Source organism: Scardinius erythrophthalmus (assembly GCF_964197995.2).
Source record: "Scardinius erythrophthalmus genome assembly, chromosome: 3".
In the NCBI taxonomy this organism is placed as follows: Eukaryota; Metazoa; Chordata; class Actinopteri; order Cypriniformes; family Leuciscidae; genus Scardinius; species Scardinius erythrophthalmus.
The window spans coordinates 38,712,379-38,737,501 of record NC_138223.1 but is presented as its reverse complement, the minus strand read 5'-3'; the positions used below and the strand labels follow the sequence as shown (position 1 = coordinate 38,737,501).

The 25,123-nt window shown below is 38.0% G+C and overlaps 1 protein-coding gene across 1 annotated transcript in view; it reads right to left on the bottom strand.

The window, feature by feature from the left end:
• The window catches only part of cfap58 (cilia and flagella associated protein 58), a 221,839-nt gene that overhangs the window by 41,716 nt on the left and 155,000 nt on the right, over positions 1-25,123 (bottom strand). The window contains exons 12-13 of the mRNA XM_081360925.1: positions 21,610-21,750; positions 14,717-14,940 (exon numbers count right to left, since the gene is read on the bottom strand). Of these exons, the coding sequence (XP_081217051.1) occupies positions 14,717-14,940; positions 21,610-21,750 (365 nt within the window). The remainder of the gene's footprint in view (positions 1-14,716; positions 14,941-21,609; positions 21,751-25,123) is intronic.

The window sequence follows — 25,123 nt, the reverse complement described above, 5'->3', positions numbered from 1 at the left end:
ATTTTCTCCAGAAAATGGAAGACAGCAAATAAAAGAAAAACAGTACATAGTTCACACCATGTCTACAATAGTTTAATAAACCCAAACAGCACATAAAGCTGCCTTTTTCTCATTTATTGTTGAGTAAACAATACATTTATAGTTTACATTTATAGTTTTTTTTTAATTACATGTTAACGATTTTCATCAATTATGCTCTTGCATAATGAGTCCAATTATGGGTATAAATTCAATAAATATTATTCCTGTCAATAGAAATCTGATGTAAATCTATGAGAATCTATCAATATTTCTCAAAATCTGCACATTTTTTAGCTAAAGCCCTGAGGGACGTTGTTTTGTGTATCGCTGTCATGACAACAGCACAGGAGTTTTTTTTGTGAATGAAAGCGGCTGACGCGCATAATTCATATTAAAGGTATCGACGCATTTTTTCATTTCATAACTCCTGACACAAATTAAGAAATAACCCACTAAACATTGGACGTCGGATAGACGTGCAGATCATGTCTATATTGGGTCCGTCGGTCCATGACCAATTCTGGACATCTATTCGACGTCCAAACTAGGTCCACTATTTGGACGTCCAACCATGACCCAACTTGGACGTCATATAGACGTTCAACATTGGACCTTTGAACTGGGTAATTTTTTTCGACGTCCAAACTAGGTCCACTATTTGGACGTCCAACCATGACCCAACTTGGACGTCATATAGACGTTCAACATTGGACCTTTGAACTGGGTAATTTTTTTCGACGTCCAAACTAGGTCCACTATTTGGACGTCCAACCATGACCCAACTTGGACGTCATATAGACGTTCAACATTGGACCTTTGAACTGGGTAATTTTTTTCGACGTCCAAACTAGGTCCACTATTTGGACGTCCAACCATGACCCAACTTGGACGTCATATAGACGTTCAACATTGGACCTTTGAACTGGGTAATTTTTTTCGACGTCCAAACTAGGTCCACTATTTGGACGTCCAACCATGACCCAACTTGGACGTCATATTGACGTTCAACATTGGACCTTTGAACTGGGTGATTTTTTTCGACGTCCAAACTAGGTCCACTATTTGGACGTCCAACCATGACCCAACTTGGACGTCATATTTACGTTCAACATTGGACCTGAACTGGGTAATTTTTTGGACGTCTATGACAGGTGCAGGAAATTTACATGATTATTATAATTTTTTTAATTTACAAATGAAGAGCTCTTTTCCAAAACGCGAGTTTGTCGTGTCATTTTGCTGTGTAATGAACCTATTCACTGCTCCATCCACGTTTCCAAATCGCTATATTTAAAATGTAATATATTTTTTAAATATTTAAAATATTATATTTAAAATATTTTAAATGTACTGCAAGATGCTCGTGATCCAAGCGCCGAACCTATTTTTAGCCTAAACGCGATAATCATAAATTATCTCACTCTCTCTGTAGCTCAAACAGTAGAGCGTTGGCACGTGGGGCAGTGATGCACTGATCACGAGTTTGAATCCCAGGTAAAGCAAGGTGTGTGTGTGTGTGTGTGTGTGTGTGTGTGTGTGTGTGTGTGTGTGTGTGTGTGTGTGTGTGTGTGTGTGTGTGTGTGTGTGTGTGTGTGTGTGTGTGTGTGTGTGTGTGTGTGTGTGTGTGTGTGTAAGAAGCCGCTGTTTTGTTTGAGAGCACTGAGCGCGATTTATTGTAAACAAACTTTTGTGGATGGATGTCGAAAAATGACGTGCGGAAGACGTCGAAAAATGACGTGCGGAAGACGTCGAAAAATGGCGTGCGGAAGACGTCGAAAAATGACGTCGCCTGGCGTTACAAAACAACCCCTTCAATGGACCAAATTTGGACGTCCAAAAATTACATGAAAATGACGTCACTACGACGTCACATTGCGCAGTGGGAACTGTCACTATAAGTTTCTCAGAATACAATAGTGGTCAAATAGTGAAACTTGAGTAGCCTATTATATCTTTTTAATTATGTATAGTTTGTCAATGTATAACATTAAATCTGATAGTAACTTTGAACAAAAAAAAAAAAAAACGCTTCAGTGTGCCGACGCACTGGTGAGGCTTAACAGGTTAAAAGGAAACTACAAAATTGTGCATTCACTTTTTTCATCGTCTTTACTATTGGTTGATTCCCGCTCCCGTCTGCTCCCGTTAACCATTTATCCTGTACCGTCCAAATCCCGTGATTAATAGCAAAGATGACTCCCATCCTGCAGGAATCCCACGGGAATCCCGTGACCCGTGGGATTCCCGAAAAAATGTCAGGCTCTAATGCGCACTTCAGAATCTCGGCACAGGAAGTAGGTCATCCAGCTAATTTTTGCCTACTCTTTTATGAGAACAATTTATTGGTGAAGTATGCGATTTCAGATGTAGCCACACAGTCAGTGGTGTTCTGTTCATGAATAAATCAAGGTTTTGAATGAGTTAGAGTCAATGACTCGCTCATAACAAGGGTCAATTGTTTCATTCCTGAATGAATCAGCTTTATTAAACAAAACTGACAGAATAATTCATTGATTCATTTTCTTACTGAATGAATTAGCGTTTTTTTAACAAATCATTTGAATAAATTATTCAGTGATTAATTCATAAAGAAGGTCATGTCGCCACCTACTGGTGTTCAGAAAGAGTAACTGGAAATTCCCTAGCCTGACGTCGTCATACTCAGATTCTAGTCAGAATGTGAGTCTGATACTGCTCCATTGAACTTTGATTATGGGGCGTGTTTCAACCGAACCAGGAAGGAAAATGCCTCTGCACTCAATTGGATAGACCTAAAACCAATCAGAGCAACGGAGTAAGTGACGTATGTTTTTCATTCATGTTTCCGATCGACAAATGCCTTGATCGCGGTTCTCTGTTCCTCTTTTAAAATGAATGCGCTGTCGATATCTTCTATAACAGATGCGATGGCGGAATCTACACATAATGTTTTATAAACAAAGTTCGAGAGGAGCACGTTCAAATAATCAATCCAATCAACTTGTCATCAAACAATTACCGTCTACGGTCTACACTATCAGCATGAGAGGAAGCATGTATTCACTATGTCAACTCACCTAACATTCCTTGACAGTTTTCAGCATCCCTCCAATCACTCTCGGCTTGTTCTTCCACAACCTGGAATACGGGGGGAGTACTTTGGGTTCGGGCCGAATACCGAGCCCGACAGCGCGCCAAATATGCATTTATTCTATCTGACTTATTTGTAAGTGTGAACTCGTGAAATAACAATTCTCCAGCGGCAGTCATCTTTGTTGTAAACAAATTCAACCCAAGCGCTCGTTGGTGACGTGGATGATTACGTTACGTTGCTCATCTGTCCATCATCGTATAAAGCCCGCCCTGACAATTTGACTGGTCCAAACAATTTTTGTTCGGGCATAATAGCTCCTCAACGGATCGAGTCCAGACCGAACTTCCCGACCTAAAATATTTGTGGGCGGGGCTAAGTTCGGCTGGCATCCAGGCTAGAAATTCCCACTAATACACAGATGGACCATGTCTAGAATGCGCAAACAAAATGTGTACATACTGTGTTTGAATGTTCATAAATTCAGTTCTAACATTCCTGCATTATTAAGACCAACTTAATCAAGAAAACAGCTTTTAATGAGGTCTATTTTGTATGTTCTTCAAAACAGAAATCTTTTATTGGAATGCAAATGGTAAGCTTGCCAGCACTACTTCCAAACATTTATCAGGTGAGCAGAAGAATTCTTTCAGAGATAACTGATCACTCTGCTCAAGACAGATCTAATCCGACCCTGAAACACAGAGACTTTCTTCATGTTGCACTTCGATTACTAGTGCTTGACAAAAGTTTATATCTGGGAAATCCAGCACTTCTGGAAGCCAGCATCTTTTCCTAGAGCTTTAATAAAATACTTTTAGTGGCACTCAGTTTGATCTGTTCCAAACAAAAGCTTCTTAGCTTTGTGTGCATTCACATGGTTGTTTTTCTACGCTCAAAGGATATACTACATATAAGACAGAGAATATTGTAACATAAAATGTAACACAAGAGCAGACAGTAATTACTGACATCAGTGCTCATATTAATCTTAGTCAATGGTCATTTTACTGCACCTTACAAAGAACAATAGAGCCTTGAAAGAATTTCCTGTCCAGATTGGGGGAAATAAAAGCAGCCTTTTGCTGGCTTTGGCCTTAATTTATGCATTTTAATTCTGTTTTTGGCAAAGCTTTTGTTTTTCTGCTCCCACCATTCTCTCTTCTCAATTGTATTTTGCATAAATACATCACTGTCCACTAAAAGAAAGCAAGCCATCCATCTTTCGCCGTCAACAAATTAATTCCACTGTGACAAATAAATAACTGATTTAGAATGGGAAAAAAAACATGCTTTATTTCAATATGGTTCTCTTAGTGTTTTAGTTTGTATTCCTCTTTCTAGGCATCTTTGCTGTTGTTTCGACTGAGATCTGCATGAAGATACGGAAGGCAGAAAAAAAGAGTGGGTTGGGGTATATAGATTGATTTATTCAGGAAGACAGGGTTGATATCAGGGACTTAAACTTTAATCAACACGCTTATAGAGTTCAGGACTCTCGCCCACACACACACACATTTCCCTGTGTTGCAGAACGAGTTCTTTCCAGTTGCACCACACACATTTTTGCATGCAATAGGAGAAAAAAGGCATAAAATAAAAGGCAATGATGCCAAGAACTGGACTGGCCCAACTATCATCAGAACCATTAACATTAGCATCCTCCCACTTACTCACAAGTAGCAGGGCCCTATTTTAACGATCTAAGTGCATGGTCTAAGGCCATGGTCTAAGGGAAGACGCAGATATTTCCCTGCGGTTTGGCCTTTCATTTACACGAAAACCCCATTTTTATCACAGAAAACGATTATTTCTAAAAACACCGACCAAAGTGGAGATTTCTGATAACGCCAGGGTTTTAGGTTCTCAAATGTCACATTATGCGCCAGAAAATGCTTAACGTCATGTGAGCGCCATAGGAAGTCGCTCGTGTTATTCGTTGTTGTCGATTCTGAGGATTCTGATTGGCTTGCATGGCTTTATCCTTCTTCCTACACTACCGCCCATAGGTTTGGCATAGCTATGATGGCGCTCAACGGCGTATTTATGCGGGTTGATGTAAATGACAACTTTTTTGAAAACGATGTTGTGTGCACAATGTTATTATTGAAAACAGAGGGGGGGGGAAATAATTGTTTCTCTAAATACCCGGCTATGTGTAAATGTGGCCTAAAGCGCACTTAGGCCGTGTCCGAATCCAATTTTGCTAGTTTAACTACGGGAAAAATGGTTGCCGCACCCGGCGCATGCTCTAAAAGAGTTGTCCCTATTCTCTTAATGAGTCATTTTCAGAGTCTCATGTCCTATTCCCTTTAAAAAACAGCTGCGTTCGCACCATGGTGGATTCGCTATTTACATGGCGGAATTTGCAAGCGGAAAAACTGAATGCTTTTCTAGCGAAGAAACGTACCTGCTCGTTCGCGAGGTTAAATCGCGCGAGTAGACCATCTAAGGGACAAAGTGTACATGCGTTGTGGACCCACCTATAGGCGCACATTACTAGCACCTAGAAATAACGCCTCTTTCAATAACTAACGTTAGTAATGTGCGCTTATAGGCGCAATATTTTTTTTGTCTATTTCAGTTGCCTCAAAAATGGCAATGCGCCAACAATGTACCTGAAGACACCTCGTTTTCAGACCAGCACGGCCATGGGCGCACAAATGGGCGCAAATACATTTGCTATTTAAACAACGTGGCGCAGGACGTGAAAATAACTGCGTTGGGCTGAAACTAGCAAAAAATACTTGCCTGGCGCTGTATTGCACCGGGTGTGTCATAGGGCCTGCAAACATTTAAGTATAGTTTGTACATGCAAGTTGCACATGCACATTGAATTTGTTTTGCACTAATCTGTTGTTCCACTAGCAACAACAGAGAACAACAACAAAATACCTGAGACAGCAACAATAGATGCCCGCATTGGCAAGCGCTTGTTATGAGATAGCCGCAACTTTAGTTTAAAAGAATAAAAACGCTATAGTGTACGCGTAAAAAAGTATACTTTGGGCTTAACAATTGCCTTCCATAGGCTGTACTGTAGCACTGCCACATACAGCATACCATTGTAAAGCTACCGCAAGTGATTATTTTAAACAACACAAATAAAATGTATCTATCACCTGACAGATATCACTGAAATGGGTGTCTTGAGATATCCCACCTGTCTCTGTGACAGCCCTGGGCTCTATAAGCAGCCAAAAACAGAATGTGAATACAGCTTGCATGTGTAAGAATAAGAAAATGTGGAGGTGTCTCTCTGCCAACTTCAACCAATAGTGTGATGGGGCTGGTACTACCTGTTTAAAAAATGGAGGATGGTAGGAGTGTTTGGGAAACCTGTTTGGGAACAATTGGAAAGAACAATTTAGTGTGTGTTCACAGTTGGCAGGTTTGGTTGGATTAAAACAAACTCTGTTGCGATTGCTCTGTTAGCGCGTTTCATTTGAATAAGTGTGGCAGCTGCCATCCGAACCCTGGTGCGCACCAAACATGCGGACCTAGAGCTAGAGCTCTTCAGCTTCCAGACCAACAGTGGTGCGGTTCGCATTGTTTTGGATGTTCGGTAAGTTCAGTTGCAAAATATACGTCTATAAAGCCTTTTTTCTCTGTGTTGTATCTTTAAGTTCTGTGTTAAAAATGACAGTGTAAATGCTAAGTAAACCAGGACTAAAATCATTTTCTTTTTTGGTCCAGACCAATAGTCTAGAATTCAAGTTTTCTGGAAAAATTTTGTAATACATTTTTTTGTAAGTAATTCGCAACAAGTTGGATAATCTGCAGTCAATTGGCCATTATTGAAAAAAAGAAAACTTCAGGATGATGCAAGACCCCTCTGCTTCTGGGATTATTTTGCAATAATGACTGTCTGACTGTATTTTATGCATTGCTTAGACTTTTTTTTTTTTTTACTAAAAGCAAGCTGACATTTTTTTATCCCTCATTTAAATCAGGGTTTTACCAGCTGCCAAGACCAAGTGTAAAGACTGCATGCATAAAGCCCCTATTATCTGAGGGATTGCATCTTTGGCTTGTTTGACTGAGCAAAGCAGCCTATTATGGAGTGTTACAAGTAAGGCTGAAGGTAGCTCAGATAGCAGTTAGCCAATGCTACAGGAACGTTTATTTAATGCTTATGAAATATTCATGATGATCTGAATGGAAGCGGATTACTGGTAATTTGTCTGTTAGAATGCCACTCAGCTGCTTTTTAAGTTGTCATCTACTGAGTCAGAGGATGCATAGGAGGAATATACTGTATGCTTCACCTAGTACAACCAGATGTGGATAAAAGGAGTATAGGATGATCATACATCCATGTTTTGTTTTGTTTTTTTACACTTTGTCTTAAAAAAATCCCACAAAGTGTACAATAGGCATTGCCATTTTTCAATACTGATTAATCCATGACATTAGACAATGCTTCAGGAATTATATTATATTATATTATATTATATTATATTATATTATATTATATTATATTATGTTATATTATATTATATTATATTATATTATATTATATTATATTATATTATATTATATTATATTATATTATATTATTATTCATGGTAGTTTTTAGCACCATGCCATGCAACCCTAGTTTGCAAAGTAGAGTAAATGTACTTTAGAGTTGTATGGCACAGTATGATGTACCGTACTTCGTCACATTTGCCATACTGCCACGTAATTTTCTCCTTTTTTAATTCGCTGAAAATGACACATTTCAATGATATACTGGTTGCTGAACTAGGAATGTTCACGGTTAAAAGAGAAAATAGAGTAATAAAGAAAGGAAGGATGGAGGACAAGTGCTAGTAGGCATTGGTGTGAGACAGATATGGAGGAAGAGAGAAAGAAAGAGAGCAGTCACAGAAATGTGCCTACAGCAGTACACATATAAAACAATGAGCTGTGATAGAGTCCAAGGACTCTGTCCAGAAATTGTGCCCCAGTGAGATAAAATGTCAAAGGTAAGGTCTCCAAAACCCACCTTACCCTCACCCTCTCTCGCTCTCTCATTCTGTTTTTCTTTCTATTCCTTTCCATATTTCAAAAAAGCAATTATATAATGTTCCTCTAATGCAATAAAAACAGGGGGAATGGAGGGGAGGGGGGAAAAGTTTGAGAGCAGTAGAACATGTACTAATGCTCGTGTAAGAGCAGTTTTAATTGATGTGAAGTGCACGTAATGGTAACCAGTGACTCAGGCAGAGTTAGCCAAACATAATTTATTTTGGAGTACGGGCTCTTTGAAATCATTTGAAATGGAAAGACCTCCTCATTACAGTAGACAAACACCCAACGTAATAATTTGCTTCAAAGCTGGATCAAAGAAAAAACTCACACACACATAAACACACACTTTCACATCATTGGTCCGTACTCTGTATTGTTCATTCCACTCAGTGATTTTATTATTCTAATGAATATTCCAGGCAAAGTGCAATAGAATTTAGTTCATTATGGAATGAATTATCATGGTCTCACTGGTATGAGAAAAAAATCAGTTCCATATACTGTAACTCTCTGGGAAGCTACTTTGAAATTGTTGCTTCCCAAGCTGCAATTTACTCATAAAGTAGTTCTTCTGCAGTCATTCTGCCCATTAAAAAATAAATAAAAAATTAGATAGTTACACCACAAACTACTAATACAAAGTAGTGAACTACATTGAAGCTATTTAAAGGAAGGCCTGGGTGGTCAGAGTACCAGCAACATGTGAGAAGTGTCTGTATGCAAGAAAAAGTGAATTAAAGATTAAAATATAGAAGTGCTGGTGTGTACCAGCCCACTTCGAGCACTGATGACACATGATGACCTGGTGGGTAGAGTGAAATGTCTGAGAATGTATCTCGGTATAATTTAAAATTGCATACATTATCATTATGTACATGAGCTTTGATTGCAATCTCTTTTGAGACGTCGAGTTCATTTGACTGTCATTATTAAGAAAATAGTTGCATTTACATTCCAATCATTCTCTCTCTCTATTGAGTGGATGTTGTTGAGACACGTAAGTTTTCTTGGAACATTTGAGCACAGTTCTTATGAACCGGAGGAATTTTCATCCATTTTTTATTCAGCTTTATTTGTGGTTGTGCATCACACAATTTAAAAGCTAAGTTGCACAGAGGCAGGGAATTATTTATGACAGAATCACAAGCTTGTTGATAAGAGTTCAGGGGCCCATGACTTGACAAACTAACACAGTGGCGTCAAGTCAAAATTGTCACCCTAACACCTTCTGCTTCAGAAGGTGACAACACCGGTACAGCAACTCTATAGGTCACCCTACAGGAATAGATTAACTCCTATCTGAACTCTTTAGGATCTTTTTGGAGCGTCATTAATACACTATTCTGAAAAGTTACAAGATCTCTTACTATGAGATTCCTGGATATCTCTTTGTGAATTGTGATCGATTCCTCTGACACTGCAAAGTAAACTCAGAAGTACATTACTGTTCAAAAGTCTGAGGTCAGTAAGATCTCTCTAAAAGAAAAAAAAAGTAGATACTTCATAGTTTTGAATGCTGCAACAAAAATTACTTTTTAAATTTATATTTAAGTATTTTAAGTTCTTTCCGCTGATATCAGAAAAAAAATGTGAGTGAACATGCCGGCGCATTCATCAATCCAAAATGGTTGAAGAAATAATGCTTTTCATCAGCTAGGACAGTGGTTCCAAAACCTGTCCTGAAGGACCCCCAACATTGCACGTTTTCTTTTTCTCCCTAATCAAACACATCAGATTCAACTCATCAGCACATTATCACTTGGGTTACTGAGCTGATGAGTTGAATCAGGTGTGTTTGATTAGGGAGACAAAGAAAACGTGCAGTGTTGGGGGTCCTTCAGGACAGGTTTGGGAACCACTGAGCTAGGATGCAGTCTGTAAATTGATAAAAAGTGAAAGTAAAGATTGTGTAGAGCCCTTTGAAGCTGCATTGAAACTGCAATTTGAACCTTCAACCCGTTGATAACCGTTGAACTCCACTATATGGAGACAAATCCTGGAATGTTTTCCTCAAAAACCTTCATTTCTTTTCGACAGAAGAAAGAAAGACATGAATGTCTTGGATGACGTGGGGGAGAGTAAATTATCAGAAAATTTTAATTCTGAAGTGAACTAACCCTTTAATTTCCATACCTACCCCAAACCATAAACTGACCCATAAATGCACATGTATTGTTAGTAGCACAATCCAATAGGTAGCATTATTAGTCAAGACCCCAGGTTGCTAAAATCACTCCTGGTACTGTGAACAGCAAAACAGAAGTGCCGCACTGCCTGCAAAAACACCGGGATGTGCAATGTTTTTTTTAGACTGTTATAGTCAGGTAAACAATACATAGCAGTGTTACATCAAAGTTTGTTCATCAATTCTGTGGAAACATGTGGCTGGTTCGCGACAGGCTTCAGTTCGTCTGGCAGAGAACAGGCTCTGGCTCCAGAACGTGAACCATTCTGGTGGAAATGGGGTATCTGTATATTTATAGACCTGTGTTTGGTTCAGTCATCATTAATAAGTGTTCTGTTTACCATATTTTTGTTTTTTGTTCCCTGTCATATATAAATATTATATAATATATATATATATTATATATATATATATATATATATATATATATATATATATATATATATATATGTATATATATATATGTATATATATATATATATATATATGTATATATATATATGTATATATATATATATATATATATATATATGTATATGTATATATATATATATATATATATATATATATATATATATATATATATATATATATATATATATATATGTATATATATATATATATATATATATGTATATATATTAGGGCTGTCAAAGTTAGCGCATTAATAATGCGTTAACGCAAAATCATATTAACGGCACTAATTTTTTTAACGCTCGATTAATACAGCGCGTATTTTCTGTTTAACCCGTGGCCCAAAACCTAGTTGGAGAAATGGAGATACACAGTGTTGCCAACTTAGGGACATTACAGACCCATTTAGCGATTTTTTTTTTCCCTTCAACAAAGCGCCCAAACCTAATTTAGTTTCTGAGAATCTACCGGCGGTACTGCTCTCCCAGCACGCGCGTGCGCCTCTCTCTCTCTCTCTCTCTCTCTCTCTCTCTCTCTCTCTCTCTCTCTCTCTCTCTCTCTCTCTCTCTCTCTCTCTCTCTCTCTCTCTCTCTCTCTCTCTCTCTCTCTCTCTCTCTCTCTCTCTCTCTCTCTCTCTCTCTCTCTCTCTCTCTCTCTCTCTCTCTCTCTCTCTCTCTCTCTCTCTCTCTCTCTCTCTCTCTCTCTCTCTCTCTGCGTCTCGCGCTGGAGAGAGGAGCAGCGCTTTAATTCAGTTAAACACAGAATTTATGTTGCTTCTCTAATTGTACATGCAAGTATAGCCGAAATCAGAGCACAGATATTGTCTTTATTTTATGTGTATTTGATTTCACCAGATGACGGCTCGATTATCAGGATTTTTTTGCAGATTAACATCTTGGAAGGGAGAGCTGGTTATGTCTTAATGGGTCGCGTTTCAGTCACCATTTCATATTCATTGCGTTGTTTGACAACAGAAACAGTAAAATATACCAATGAAAACAGTTTTATTGAGAATTTAGCTTCATCAAAATGGGCACAGAGAGAGACAAACTATAATGTAATAATAAATAACAAATGTACATTTAGCATTTTCAGAAGAGCTGCCCTGTCATGCAAAAATCTAAACATGTTTGTGTTAATTGCTCAGTGCAAAGAAAGAGAAGTAATGGGAACCTGGTATTTCTTTGTCCTTTCTACATGTGTCTAATAGACATGAACAAGTTCTTTGAAAAACATCTATGACCTTTGAAACATGTCTCTTCATGCTCTATGTTGACTATGGTTTCAATAATAAACATACATTTGCATAAAGCATCCATATTTATCCATGCCCACATTGATTAGAGTATTACAAACTTGAAAAGTATTAATTTAAGATACATTTAGAACAAATAAAAAAATGTGTGATTAATCGCGAGTTAACTCATGACAATCATGCGATTAATCGATTAAAAATTTTAATCGATTGACAGCCATAATATATATATATATATATATATATATATATATATATGCTTGCAAATAGATCTAGCACTTTCATTTATGCATTTTTGCAACTGCATGCTGACAATTACTCAAATGATCAAATAAATGCAGCCTTGGAGAGCACAGCCAACTTCTTAAAAAAATTATATAAAAAACAATTCTTAAGCAATTTTTGGAACTTTGTATTGTAGCACTTGTCATATTACTGGAAGAAACTCGGATGTTGTCGCATTCTTCATTATTTGTAAGTCGCTTTGGATGAAAGCGTCTGCTAAATGTATAAATGTAAACATAGAAGGATGTCAGTTTCTCATGAGACTTTCCTTTCATAGACTTGTCCCAGAAACCCTAATGCCTAAAGGAAATATTTCTTCACACCCAGGCACCGATATGCTACAGTCAGCATCTTTGAGGGAACTACTTTGCACTGATGACAGCAATAATGACTAAAATTTGCCACCTGTTTACCAGGGAGGCTTGTATATTTGCAGGGTTCTTGGCATCCAAGCTCGGCATCAAGTCAACCCATCTGGCACAGTGGCTGCTGACTAGTCTCTCTGAAACCTTCCCACTAGCTTTTTAATTCTCACATATGTTTCAGAATATAGGAAGGATTATTGCGCGCCTATGTTTTCTGTTGAGAGTTAAAGGTGCTACGGGGCATGGCTGGTTTGGAGAGAGATGTGACTGCTCACTTTTTAGCAGATAAATGCATTTACATTTACAGACTTTTTGAAGCAAAAAAAAAAAAACCTCTCCATCCATCTTCTTCCACTTATTCTGAAGAAGAGAATAATTCTGAAATGAGAATGTCAATCCAACTGAAGCTGACTAGCAAGAAAATCATATTTCATGGATGTGAAGTCTATGGACTATTAAAAAATAAGTTTTTAGTCCTTCTGTTATCTCAGAGAAACATACATTAGTTTCATTCTTGAATGAATCACCATTTGAGTAAATGATTTGAGTGAATGATTTAAACTTGCTTATTAAGACAGTCACTTGTTTTTTTTTTTTTCATTAATGAATTATAGCTGTAAACGAACTGTTTTAGTGAATGATTCAAGGGCTCCCTTACTGTCAGCCGCTTGTTTTGTTCTTGAATAAATCTGTTGTGAACGAATCATTTGAGTAAATAATTGAATTATTCAATCATAAACACAATCGCTTGTTGAATGAATAAATGTTGTGGACATATAGTTTGAGGGAATTCAATGAGTGATTCAATGACTCACTCATATAGAGTCACGTGTTTCCTTCTGGAATTAATTAATGTTGTGCATGAATCGTTTGAGTGAATTATTCAATGACTCACTCATAAAGACAGGCAAAAATTGGAATCACATACTCAACTGCTTTTATCAATTATTTATATGGCAGAAATAGTAAGAGTAATATGCAAGTATGTGATTTTAAGTTCAGCCACAGTTCTTTCATTAATAAATCAAAGCTGTGAACGAATCGTTGAGTAAGTGAGTAATGAGTCATTAATTTAGTCATTTACTCGTTTTGTTATAAAAAGTGAATTATTCAATGACTTGGTCATAAACAGTCTTATTATGCCTGAACAAATCGCAGAAGTACTAAAAGTCAGAAAAAGAGCACTAGTGTAATATTCATATTATTCATTTTCAAATGCTTGTCCATTGTCACTTCTTTTTTAACTTCTTAATGAATATAGAGATTTTTGCTATTTAAGCATTAAATAAAGGTCTCAAAATGTAAAATTAATTCAATCATTTTGGAACAATGGACATTTCTGTACATAATTCAGACTCACTGAATATTTAGCGACTTTACAATGGCCTGAGAGATAGAAGAGAAACTGTATGTGAACTCATCCCCACCCCTCACATTACTAAAATAACCAGTAGAGGGTTAGTAAAACCTATCTATTATAGATCTGGCTTTAGATGCGAGACCTGCCAGTGCTTTCAAACGCTCCCTCATTTTCCACAGTGAGCAGTTGATGCCTCCTTTTTACCCAGCCAAGAACTCCATTAAAAGTGATTTTTATCGCATGTCTTTTGTGACAAAAAAAAAAGAGACTGTTATTGAGAGTGGTGAATTGCGGCTTTTGAAAATATCAATAAACATCTCGCGGGGTCAATACTGACAGGAGAATTAAATGACAAGCACCCAATTAGCTTTGTCTCTCTGTGCCTTATGTGCTGCATAATCATTATGTCATTATACCTCTAAAGAGTACATGAGTGTTGCAGAAAAGCAATCAAACACCTGCCTCTATGATGTTTTAGAGTGTTAGACATAAAAAAGATTTGTGCCATCAATGTATGATCGTGAATCAAAAGTGCATCAAGTGTTTCCCTTTCACAATATTATGCCAGATTACTTTCATACCACTGCCATTCTGCAGTCTACATGAACCGTTAACAGCTTTCACACAAACTAAGGGAATCGATCTCTGACGTCAAACACACTTTAGTGTGAAATCACCCTAAGCCCATTCTTCCATAAATAAAACCCTTTCATATATGAACAGAAACTACACCCCCTTGTGTTACCTGAGGTCCTCCACATTTGAGGTGGTCTTGTTGAGGATGTTCTTTTCTCGTCTTTGCTTCTTGATCTCTATTTTCAGGAGTCTGATATCCTCCAGTCTTTCGTTGTAATAAAGATCGCCCTTGTTCATGATGGACTGTTGAATTTTGATCTTTTCATACAGTAGTTTCAGTGCATCGTTCCTCTTCACCAACTGTGTCCCCAGGAGGTCACGCTCACTTATCACCTTGATAATGAACACATAAACACATGTACAATGAAAACACAAATGATAATTAAAAGGCAATATAGTAGTAGTAGACATGTAGTCAATACCAAAACCTTGTTAATTATTGTATTATTTCTTTTATCACCTTGGTACCAAAGTTCTGGCACTTTTTTACACCTCTACTCACTCTTAAAAAGAAAGGTTCCAAAGAACCAAAAGAATCACTTTTTTCTTAGTGTAAAGAACATTTTAAAAACATTTGTTCATTATAAAGACATAGGGCCCTATTTTAACGATCTGAAACGCAAGTGTCAAAGCGCAAAGCGCAAGTAACTTTGTGGGCGGGTCTTGGCGCTGTTGCTATTTTCCCGGAGGGATAAATGACTCTTGCGCCCGGCGCAAATCTAAAATGGGTTGGTCTGAAGTAGCTTCATTATTCATAGGTGTGGTTTGGGCGTAATGTGAAATAAACCAATCAGAGCGTGTACTGCCCCCTTGTGGGAAGAGTTATTTGTGTTTTGAGTTTCTTGTGTTTTGTCCACGCAGAGCTTCCGTAGTTCAGTGATTCTCCTAACAGTCCCACAGCAAGTCGCACTCCAGAGTGTTAAATTCTGTAAATTATTATTTTGATCCCTAAAAAAGATCTGTCTGTAAGTGTTTATTTGATAGTGATCTTAGCTTCTTTTAGATACCAAATTTAGTAATTTTAACATGTTTTCAATTCGTAATTTGTAAGGAAATATGTGGCGCTAGTATTGTTAGCTTCCCTATGGCATTTTCCATGTATATTGGCATCATGCTAGTCGCTCGCTAATGCGATATTATTCTAAGCTACTTATTTTATATTTGCATTGTATATTCACCCTATTGAGAGTGTAATATGCATTTTCTTTGTTTCTGTATGTTACAGTTTTACAGTCTTTCCAGTAAAACACACCAACAAAGCAAGATGCTTCCTGGTTCTTTATTGGAGATTGTTAGCTATCTGTAAAGCTAGTTCGCACACACTAGTAAAGGCAGAATAGAGCGTCATCTCACATTCCCTTTAAGAGCAGGCGCGCTTGTTCTAAAGCAGATTCCTATTATAACAGCGGATTCGCCAGGCGCACGCCAGGAGCGGTTCACAGCCAAGGAGAGCAACGCTCTCGTCAGGGACGTTGGGGATGGAGAAACCCACCCAAATTAACTTCGGTTAAAAAGGCGTATGATAATTTGGGTAAATGTGTAAGCTAGATGTATGCTTTTATAATAAATTGTCTATCTATCTATCTATCTATCTATCTATCTATCTATCTATCTATCTATCTATCTATATATCTATCTATCTATCTATCTATCTATCTATCTATCGTAATAATATATGATTTGCAAAAATGAAAACTGCTGCTTCTGTGTAGACGAGAGAATCAAAGTGTATGCGCGTTGTGCAAACACTACATTGATTATGGCCAAGCATGCGCCCTTAAAATAGCATATGAATAACATGCGCAAGGCACCACTGACATTAAACAATTTTTTCCTGGTTGGTGGCGCAGTTGTTTTCTAAACCTGTAAAATAGCATGAAGGAATGTTTGCGCCGAAACATGCCTCCTTTTTTGCGCTGAACCACCCAGGGAGCGCAAGATCATTCCCTAGTTTAGCGACGTGCGTCTGTGGAGGGAAAAGCGCGCTTTGCGCGGGTGCAAAATAGGAATGATACATGCGTCGTGTACAAAGTCAATTGCGCTGGGTGCAAGATAGGGCCCATAGTGTAAAGTTCACTATAAAGAACCTTTTGTGCAATGAGAAGGTTCCATGGATTTTAAAGGCATAGATGTGTATACGTAGATGCCACATTAGACACGTCGGCGCCCGCCATCTTGGAACGGTTAACCTGTCCTCACTCAAGCAAGAATCAATGATGACATAACATTGCATGGCTTCTGAGTTGTAAAACATCCGTTATTTATATTCCAGAAGAAATGGGATTACCTTTTACAGGTGAGAATGTGGTAGTTTGGGTTTTTGTATTTATTAATTTATTAAGCATTTATTTCTTGCTTAATATTACAGGTTTTTCACCCTGGTCCTAGAAGTCTGGCGCCGCTCGAATGGCTGCCTGTTGCCGCAGCTCCCGCTACGTGTGTGTGTTTTTATGTTTTTCTATTGCTTTGTCGCGTTTTTGTTTGTAAAACTATATTGGTAACTCATCATAGTGGAATGGATATTTTGTGGCGTTACCGTTTTTTCTGGTTTTTCCTGGCACTTTTCTTGTGCCGGGTCACTTTGCCAACAGGCTTGGAGGTAGGCCTATTGTTTACCTTCGCGATCAGCTGATTGCGCTCTCCAGGCCCACAGTACTACAGCCCGAAGCAAGATCCCGAATCTCCGTCAAACTGAAAAGGAGACGAAGGGGATGCAGGGCCGGCGCATTACGGAGAACAAGGATGAGAAAATACAAACCTTTTCTCCCCTCTATTGCAATGGGGAATGTGAGGTCTTTGGCAAATAAAATGGACGAGCTGAGCGCGCTGACGAGGACACAGCGGGAGTACCGTGAGTGCAGTGTTATGTGTTTCACAGAGACATGGCTGCAGGAACATACTCCCGATTCCAACGCCACTGTCCCCGGCTTCCAGACGGTACGGGCGAACAGAGATCGCTGTCTGAGCAGTAAGAAGAAAGGAGGGGGGATTGCAGTGCTTGTAAACAATAGATGGTGTAATCCCGGACATATTACTGTGAAGGAGCACCGTTTAAAGCACCGTGCCCCCCTCTACCTCCCCCACCCCCCCTGTCTGTCTCAAGCTGTCAGGTTAGGAGGCAGCTGGAGAAACTGCACCAGAATAAGGTTCCAGGTCCGGATGGTATCAGCCCCAGAGTCCTGAAGGTCTGCGCAAACCAGCTATGTGGGATTTTACAACACCTCTTCAACCTCAGTCTAAGACTGGAGAAGGTCCCACTGCTGTGGAAAACATCCTGCCTGGTCCCGGTACCAAAAAAGTCTTCTCCATCTGCCCTCAATGACTACAGACCGGTTGCCTTAACATCTCAAATCATGAAGGTTCTGGAGAGACTGGTTCTGGCCCATCTGAGACCACAGATGACCACCTACATTGACCCACTGCAGTTTGCCTACCACCTTGGGGTTGGTGTGGAGGACTCTATCATCTACCTGCTTCAGCGAGCTCACTCACACCTGGATAAGGCTGGCAACATTGTGAGGATCATGTTCTTTGATTTCTCCAGTGCTTTTAACACAATCCAGCCTTTACTGTTGCGGGAGAAGCTTCAGAAGATGCAGACGAATACCTCCACAATTTCCTGGATTACGGACTACCTGACAGACAGACCACAGTTTGTGTGTCTGAGGGGTGGTGTGTCTGAACGGGTGGTCAGCAGCACAGGAGCACCACAGTGGACTGTTCTCTCACCATTTCTCTTCACGTTGTACACTTCAGACTTCCAGCACAACTCAGAGTCCTGTCATCTCCAAAAATACTCGGATGACTCTGCAGTTGTTGGGTGTATTAACGGTGGAGATGAGACGGAGTACAGGGATCTGGTTGACCGCTTTGTGCTGTGGTGAACCACCTCCTCCTAAACGTGACAAAGACGAAGGAGTTGGTGGTGGACTTTAGGAGGACCAGGACAACAACACTAAACACCATTCGCCTTCTGGGAGAGGAGGTGGAGGTGGTTGAGAATTTTAAATACCTGGCTGTGTACTGTCATAGAAATTTTAAACTATATATTAAACTAACCATGTTTCTAACATCTAACCTTATTTAACATCGAAATCAATGGAAAACTTGTGACTTTGAGTATGTGTGTAAAAATAACAGTTTTGGGAAATGAAACTAGACAGTCTGTTAGAATCTTGTGATTAACAGATGAAGTAATCACAAGATCAGAGTTTGCTTGTGCCAGTGACAGAGGAAAAGGTTGGGGCTTTTGAACCAATTGAACCAATCATATTGAGGGTGACATTTGTTTCATTTGGTTCGTCTTATTTGTTTTCTCGATTCTATAAAAACTGTTGTATATGTATTTTTCGGGGGGATTCTCAATGGAATTTGTCTGAGATCCTCCGGCCTTGCTTCTTGGGAGAGATTCCCTGAGAACTGCTCGGGAAGATCTCCTGATTAAAGCATTTAAAGGATATTTGCAGGTCTGTTTGTCAATTTATTCCTGCGCAGGTAGCTAGTTTAGGGAAGCAAGTTCGTTAGAAACTCAGCCAGTTGTCGACTGAAGACGCAAGAGCAAGAGTATAAAGGTATTGGGTGTCGATTAGTAGATGCCCCAGTTCAAGGAATTGGGTGTCGATTTGTAGACGCCTTCGTCTTGTTGTTTTGTGTTAGTATAGCAAAATCATCTGCTGAAGTCTATTGCAGTTATAGATAAGCATACATGCATCTAACTACATTTGCAGACGCACAGTGAATTTCCTCTCCAGTGTTCACAGACCAACTTTGACCAGATGGCTTACGTATCGCGGCCCATAGAAACAGCCGCTAATGGGGCATCTTTGTATGGTTCAAGGTTCTTCATAGAATCATAGATGGCAATAAAGAACCTTTATTTTCAAGAGTGTACAAGATTCTGTGAGAAAACCATCAGAAGTACTTTCACCTCTGACTGAGGCAAGTTGAGAATGATATATTATATAAATAAAAGGCAGGCCTGTGTTTGTGTTTTCTGCAAAGATTTGATGACTCAGCAGTGCTAGTCTTTTCAGGATAATAGCCAAAAACTTCATGCAACATTACAAATGTGGTGAAGATTTGGGAAAATGTCTTATAAAGAAGTTTTAGGGTCGTTTGCTTGTAGATGTTTCTTCAGTGGTTTTAATAAAAAGTCAGGGGAAAAAATGTATGGAAGGCCACGTGCAATAAATAAATGTAACATTTCCTCGTCTAAATAATTTTTGAGTTACTGTACACACCATATATACTGAAAGGATATTATTAAAATGGGATATTTAATTTCTTTCTGAACTTTCACTGTATGGATACTTTCTGCATGCCAAATGCCAAACAGCTATATGTGTATTGTATGGTATATGTTGCATGACATACAGTATTCAATTTGGTTTAGAGAGATGAGGGATGTACAGACGATTAAGATTTAAGAATATGAGCGTGGATAGCGAGAGGAATGTGGAAGCTGGTGTCAGCAGAGGCAATTTGGACAGAATGCCCTTTGAATTGGCTAACCTTTACCAAAGAACCAATGTCAGCAATGTACAGCAGCAGATGTTAACATTACATTCACTTTATGATTTAGCAATGGATATTGATAGGTTTATGTATATTGCAGCCACTCACTAGCCATTATTTTTAATAGAAAGGAGACGTAGGTGTGTTATCCAAGCTTTAATGGCAAAGAAAGCCCCTTACACTTGGCAGTGGCCACGTATGAGGTGTTTATGGGTGTCTCTCCCTGATATCTGCTTCAAGGTCTTGATAAAGTGTGGCATTTCTTTGTTGTTTAGAATCCAGTAGTTATTCCCGTAATTCCTTTATCTTTTAGGAGTTAATTAAGCAACTCTGTCTCGTTCTGTCCAACCATACCACACCTTCTTTAAAGAATGATCGACTGTTACGTACGCCAGGTGAGCTGTAAATGCTAAAAAGTTTTGTGAAATATTCCTTTTTTTTTTTTTTTTTACCACCTCATGCGAGCGTAAAAACTTTTTTGCTATATATGGGAGTTTTTGTTTCCATGGGGCGTATTTTTAATTCACAATTTCAATTTGCACAATTTGAAGGGTAATGGAAACGCGGCTACTAAAAGTAATAGCATATTTTCCTTACACATCGAGTATATATGAGCGCATATACATATTAATCGTTTTTTAAAAATAAATAATTATATAAATAAACAAATGCATACAGTATGTTAATAAATTAATACATTTTCAAAGTAAACAGTATTTAGCACAATTTTTTAATTTGTTAAATCCTAAATAACATTACGTTTTCATGGGGTACTTCACTGAACGCATTTATCTGAAAGCTTAAACTAATATTGTCATGAAAAGGGCAAATTTAAAAAAAATCTACTGACTTTGATACACAAACATAAGGTCAAAGTTTTTAAAAAATATTATTAATATTTTAAAACATCATTCTGCTTCACTGCTTTTTATTAATAATAATTAAAGATTGTGCGAAAAAGCTTTTTTATATTTTTTAAAGAATTTCAGCTTAATGAGGCTTTATTTTTTTCTTAACAGCATTTTCCAGACACCACCTAGACATTTTAAATGTTAAGCCTCTAAAGAATATAAAAATACATTTTAAAACAATGAAAATATGTTCATCATAAGATGCATATTTTAAGTTGCTATCAGTATGAACAAAAAAAAAGTTCATCACATCAGTGCTTACTATTTGAATTATTTGTCTGGTCAGCTGGTTAAACAAGTTCGACTGCTGACTTACTGAGATCAGCAGCTCTAAATGTTTCAGAATGCCAAGACCAATTTAGACCTCCCCAGTGAGTCAATTTCCTCTCGATTTTTTTTAAAGAGAGGTTGGCCCTGGCTCCACTGGACTTTCTCAGAAGTGAGACTCCAGATCTAATGACTTTTGAGTGAACCTAGATTACAGTCTCTTTCATCCTTAGCTTAAACGCTCTATTGAAGAAGGAACACAAGGACATGCAGACACAAGGACTCACAGAAACCTTCCACCTGTCTGTACCTGATCGAGCTCCCTTTTCAGACGGATCCTCTCAGCATCAGCCTCTGCTTTGTTCTTCAGCAGCTCGCGTTTCATTGTCTCCTGTTTCTCAATGAACTGTTTCGTCTCTTGAGCCTGTTGCCTCATCTTCTGTAGATCAACCTGTAGGAAACAAGGCGATCGTGTTCATTTTTATACACAAGTTTATTTAACTTTATTTCGACGATTAGGTTGAAATTTATTGACTACAATGTTGACTACAATGTGCAAAATGACAAATGCCATTTTGTAAATCTTTATTAGAATTAGTTAATTATAATTATGCATGTATGTCAGTCTCATAATGATTATTGCTAACAAAATCGATAAATCTTTTTGGAATTAAAAACTTCGGTAACTAGTCTCATCTGTTGGCTTTGGTCGGATGCATATTGCACACAAAATTGCAAACAATTCAGGAGTATAGAATTATATATACAAATTTGTAACTACATGTCAACAGTCATTAGAATATTAGTAGACTGTCAGCTTACTATCTGCTGAAATTTTATTTTTGATGGTCTCCAACAGACATTCTACTGACTATAAATAACTTTTCAAGACCATGTCAACTTATTCTTCTAACACTAACCTAACAGTTTATTACACTAACAATCTAATGAGCATTGGTGACATGTAGTTGTAAAGTTACTTATAGTTAGTAGAATGTCTAAAATGGACTATACCCACTTTTCCGGAAATAAAGTGTAACCCAATTTTCATCAGTAACTTCATTGACATATTTAACACTGCCATTAGCATTCTGTCCTTAAAATTCAAGATTCAAATGCGCTTTACTGACATGATAAACAAGCTTACATTGACACAGCATTAGTACACATTACACATACACGCAAAATAGATGCTCTTTGTAGAGGTTTGCATAGGGAGGATCGAATATGTCCCTGATTTATGTGAAGCGCATGAGGTTCAGAAGTGCAATTGTGTTTCCATCTCATTTTGTGTGCAGTAGGAGCACAACGCGTCCTCCTTCTGCAGCGAGGCCTGTCTGTGTCTAGCTTTTGTGTCTTTAAACATTCAGGAGTTTAAGTTCAGGGTTGGTCACGGTAGTCAGGTATTCTTACTACATTTCATGGTGTATTCTATTACAATTTCCTTCCTTTTGTTGAAATTTTTGCCTAAAGTACAAAAGAAAACATGAAATAAAAATGGACTCTAATTACTCATCTAATAAATGCCTCTGTTTTTATTATGTGCAATTCATCAGTGCATGTTTGTTTTTATAGCCATTCATTAAAATGTAATCATTTTCTCTGCCTCTTAAAAAGGTTTTGTTTTTTGCTGATGTAACCAAGGCAGAACAGGCAGGGGAAATAACTTTAACCAGTAATATTAAATCCTTCACTTTTTTGCTGCCTGCATTTTTTGTCTCATTTGGTAAGTTCTGTTTTGTGTGTAGACCCCACATCAAGAGAGAGCAATATGTTCTATTACAGGTTCAATTAATTTTGTCTGATTCTGATTGGGATGTCAGATTTGATATTCCTTTTGTTGGCAAACAAAGCTCTTTGTGCCTAATCCCTCACGACATTCGACACATGATGTTTCAGCCAAGTTCAATGTAGTTTTGTGCATGGTTGACAAGATGACAGCATATTAGATATCAATACAGTGAAATTTAACGATTTGATACCACTTGATACCACAGAAAAAACTATTATTGAACATAATCTTGCATACCTTTCAAAGTACAAAATAAACTTTTGTACTTCCTTTGGCCTTAAGCGCAGAAAGGCCGCAGACGGAGCGAAAAGAGGAAAATGAAGAATACCCAGGCTTTAAGTTTGCACTTTGAGTTTTTTGGTTATCGTCTATGTTTTATGGTTTTCTATTACTACTATTCCTGCGATCTCCTGCGTGTTCCTAGTTGGACACGCCGACTTTAAAATAAAATACATCTCTCGAAGTAATTATTCAAGTAATAAAATGAATAAAATATAGCTGCAAGCAGCAATTAATGGGGTTCAAGCATTTTAAGACCTTCATGCCTACTGTATGCTGTTAAGGTCTAAGCCTAGTGTTTGTAGTCAAGACCACCTAAACCGAGACCAAGTCATGACCAAGACCAAGACAGGCCGAGACCAATACAAGACCAAAGACTTTGAAGGGTCGAGACCAAGTCAAGACCAAGACCAAGACAGGCCGAGACCGAGTCAAGTCCCCACAGTGCACACTTAAAATGTGGAATATGCATATGCGGCCATTTTAAAACTCAAGATCCGTAAAAATGCGAATCTTGATGAGGTATTAATCTGGACACAGTGTATTGGGCCTATGTCTTAAACTAATGTGAATAACAGGTGGTGGAATATGTATCATACAGATCCATGCATTAAGTCTTGCCTAGTAGGCAAATTATTTTAAATATATTTTTCATTTACATGTTGGTACATATTGTGCAGCTCTAGTGTGCAACGGAGAAGGAAACCCTGTATTTGTGTTTTATTTTGATTACAGTTTGTCAATATCCCACATGTGGTTTGACTTATGTTTTTGGTTATCGCCCAGTTTGGACTGGGGGGATGTAGAAAAAAAATCTTGCAGCACAATAAGTGTATTGTGATTGTCAAAACATTTTAGTAATTAAACAGAATTTTATTAGGTTTGGTGACAACATGTTTCAATGTTTACATGGTACAATTTCTGGTAAGCTACTATTTTTATTATTTCCAATTAAATTAAATTCTTGTGATTTGATTTAATATTGACTTATTTGGATAAATATTAGGTAGGCTACACAAGATACGCGTTTATTTTTCTTAAAAAAAATATAGTCTTGCTCTTGGTCGGAAGTTTAACCCTTTTATAGGCAAAGGCTCCAGTTGTTAAACATTCACTGCATTTTAAAACATCACACTCTTACTTGATCTGGACAAACTTGAGTATCATTAGAAAGATTTAAGATGAATTCACTCAAGTCTACTGCGGTTTATTTGTGTTCACATACATGCACTAGTGTGTATGTGTGAAAAACAACGTGATTTCAGATGCATAAATCTAGTTAGCACTGTTAGATTTTGCTGTATTTCGCCGAGCAGTGGTTTGGGTGGCTCGCCAATGTATTTGATTTCTCCAATACATAAAATAGTTAAGCTTGACCAGAGTTCTTGTGGGGAGAATTTATTGAAGGTTTGTAGTATAGCAGTCCTTCATCAGCGATGTTAGCATGTCGCCATCACCCCCCCACAGGAGGTCGATCTACTCTGCAATCTATTCTGAGCAATGCTGTTTCTTTGTCATTCACACCAATCAGTGTCTATGGGCCATACATCTGTATGGTTCACACCTTTACAGACACAGTTGATTACATCTGAGGCACAGTAACAATGTAAATGCATGTGACAAAACTGAACTGAAAATACACATAATCTTTCAATGCCAACTAGAGTCTGATTTCTTAAAAAAAATTGACAGAACTCTAGAGCCATGAGTTGAACATGCTCAATGAGTTTCAGTCTGATCAGCCTCCGGTAAC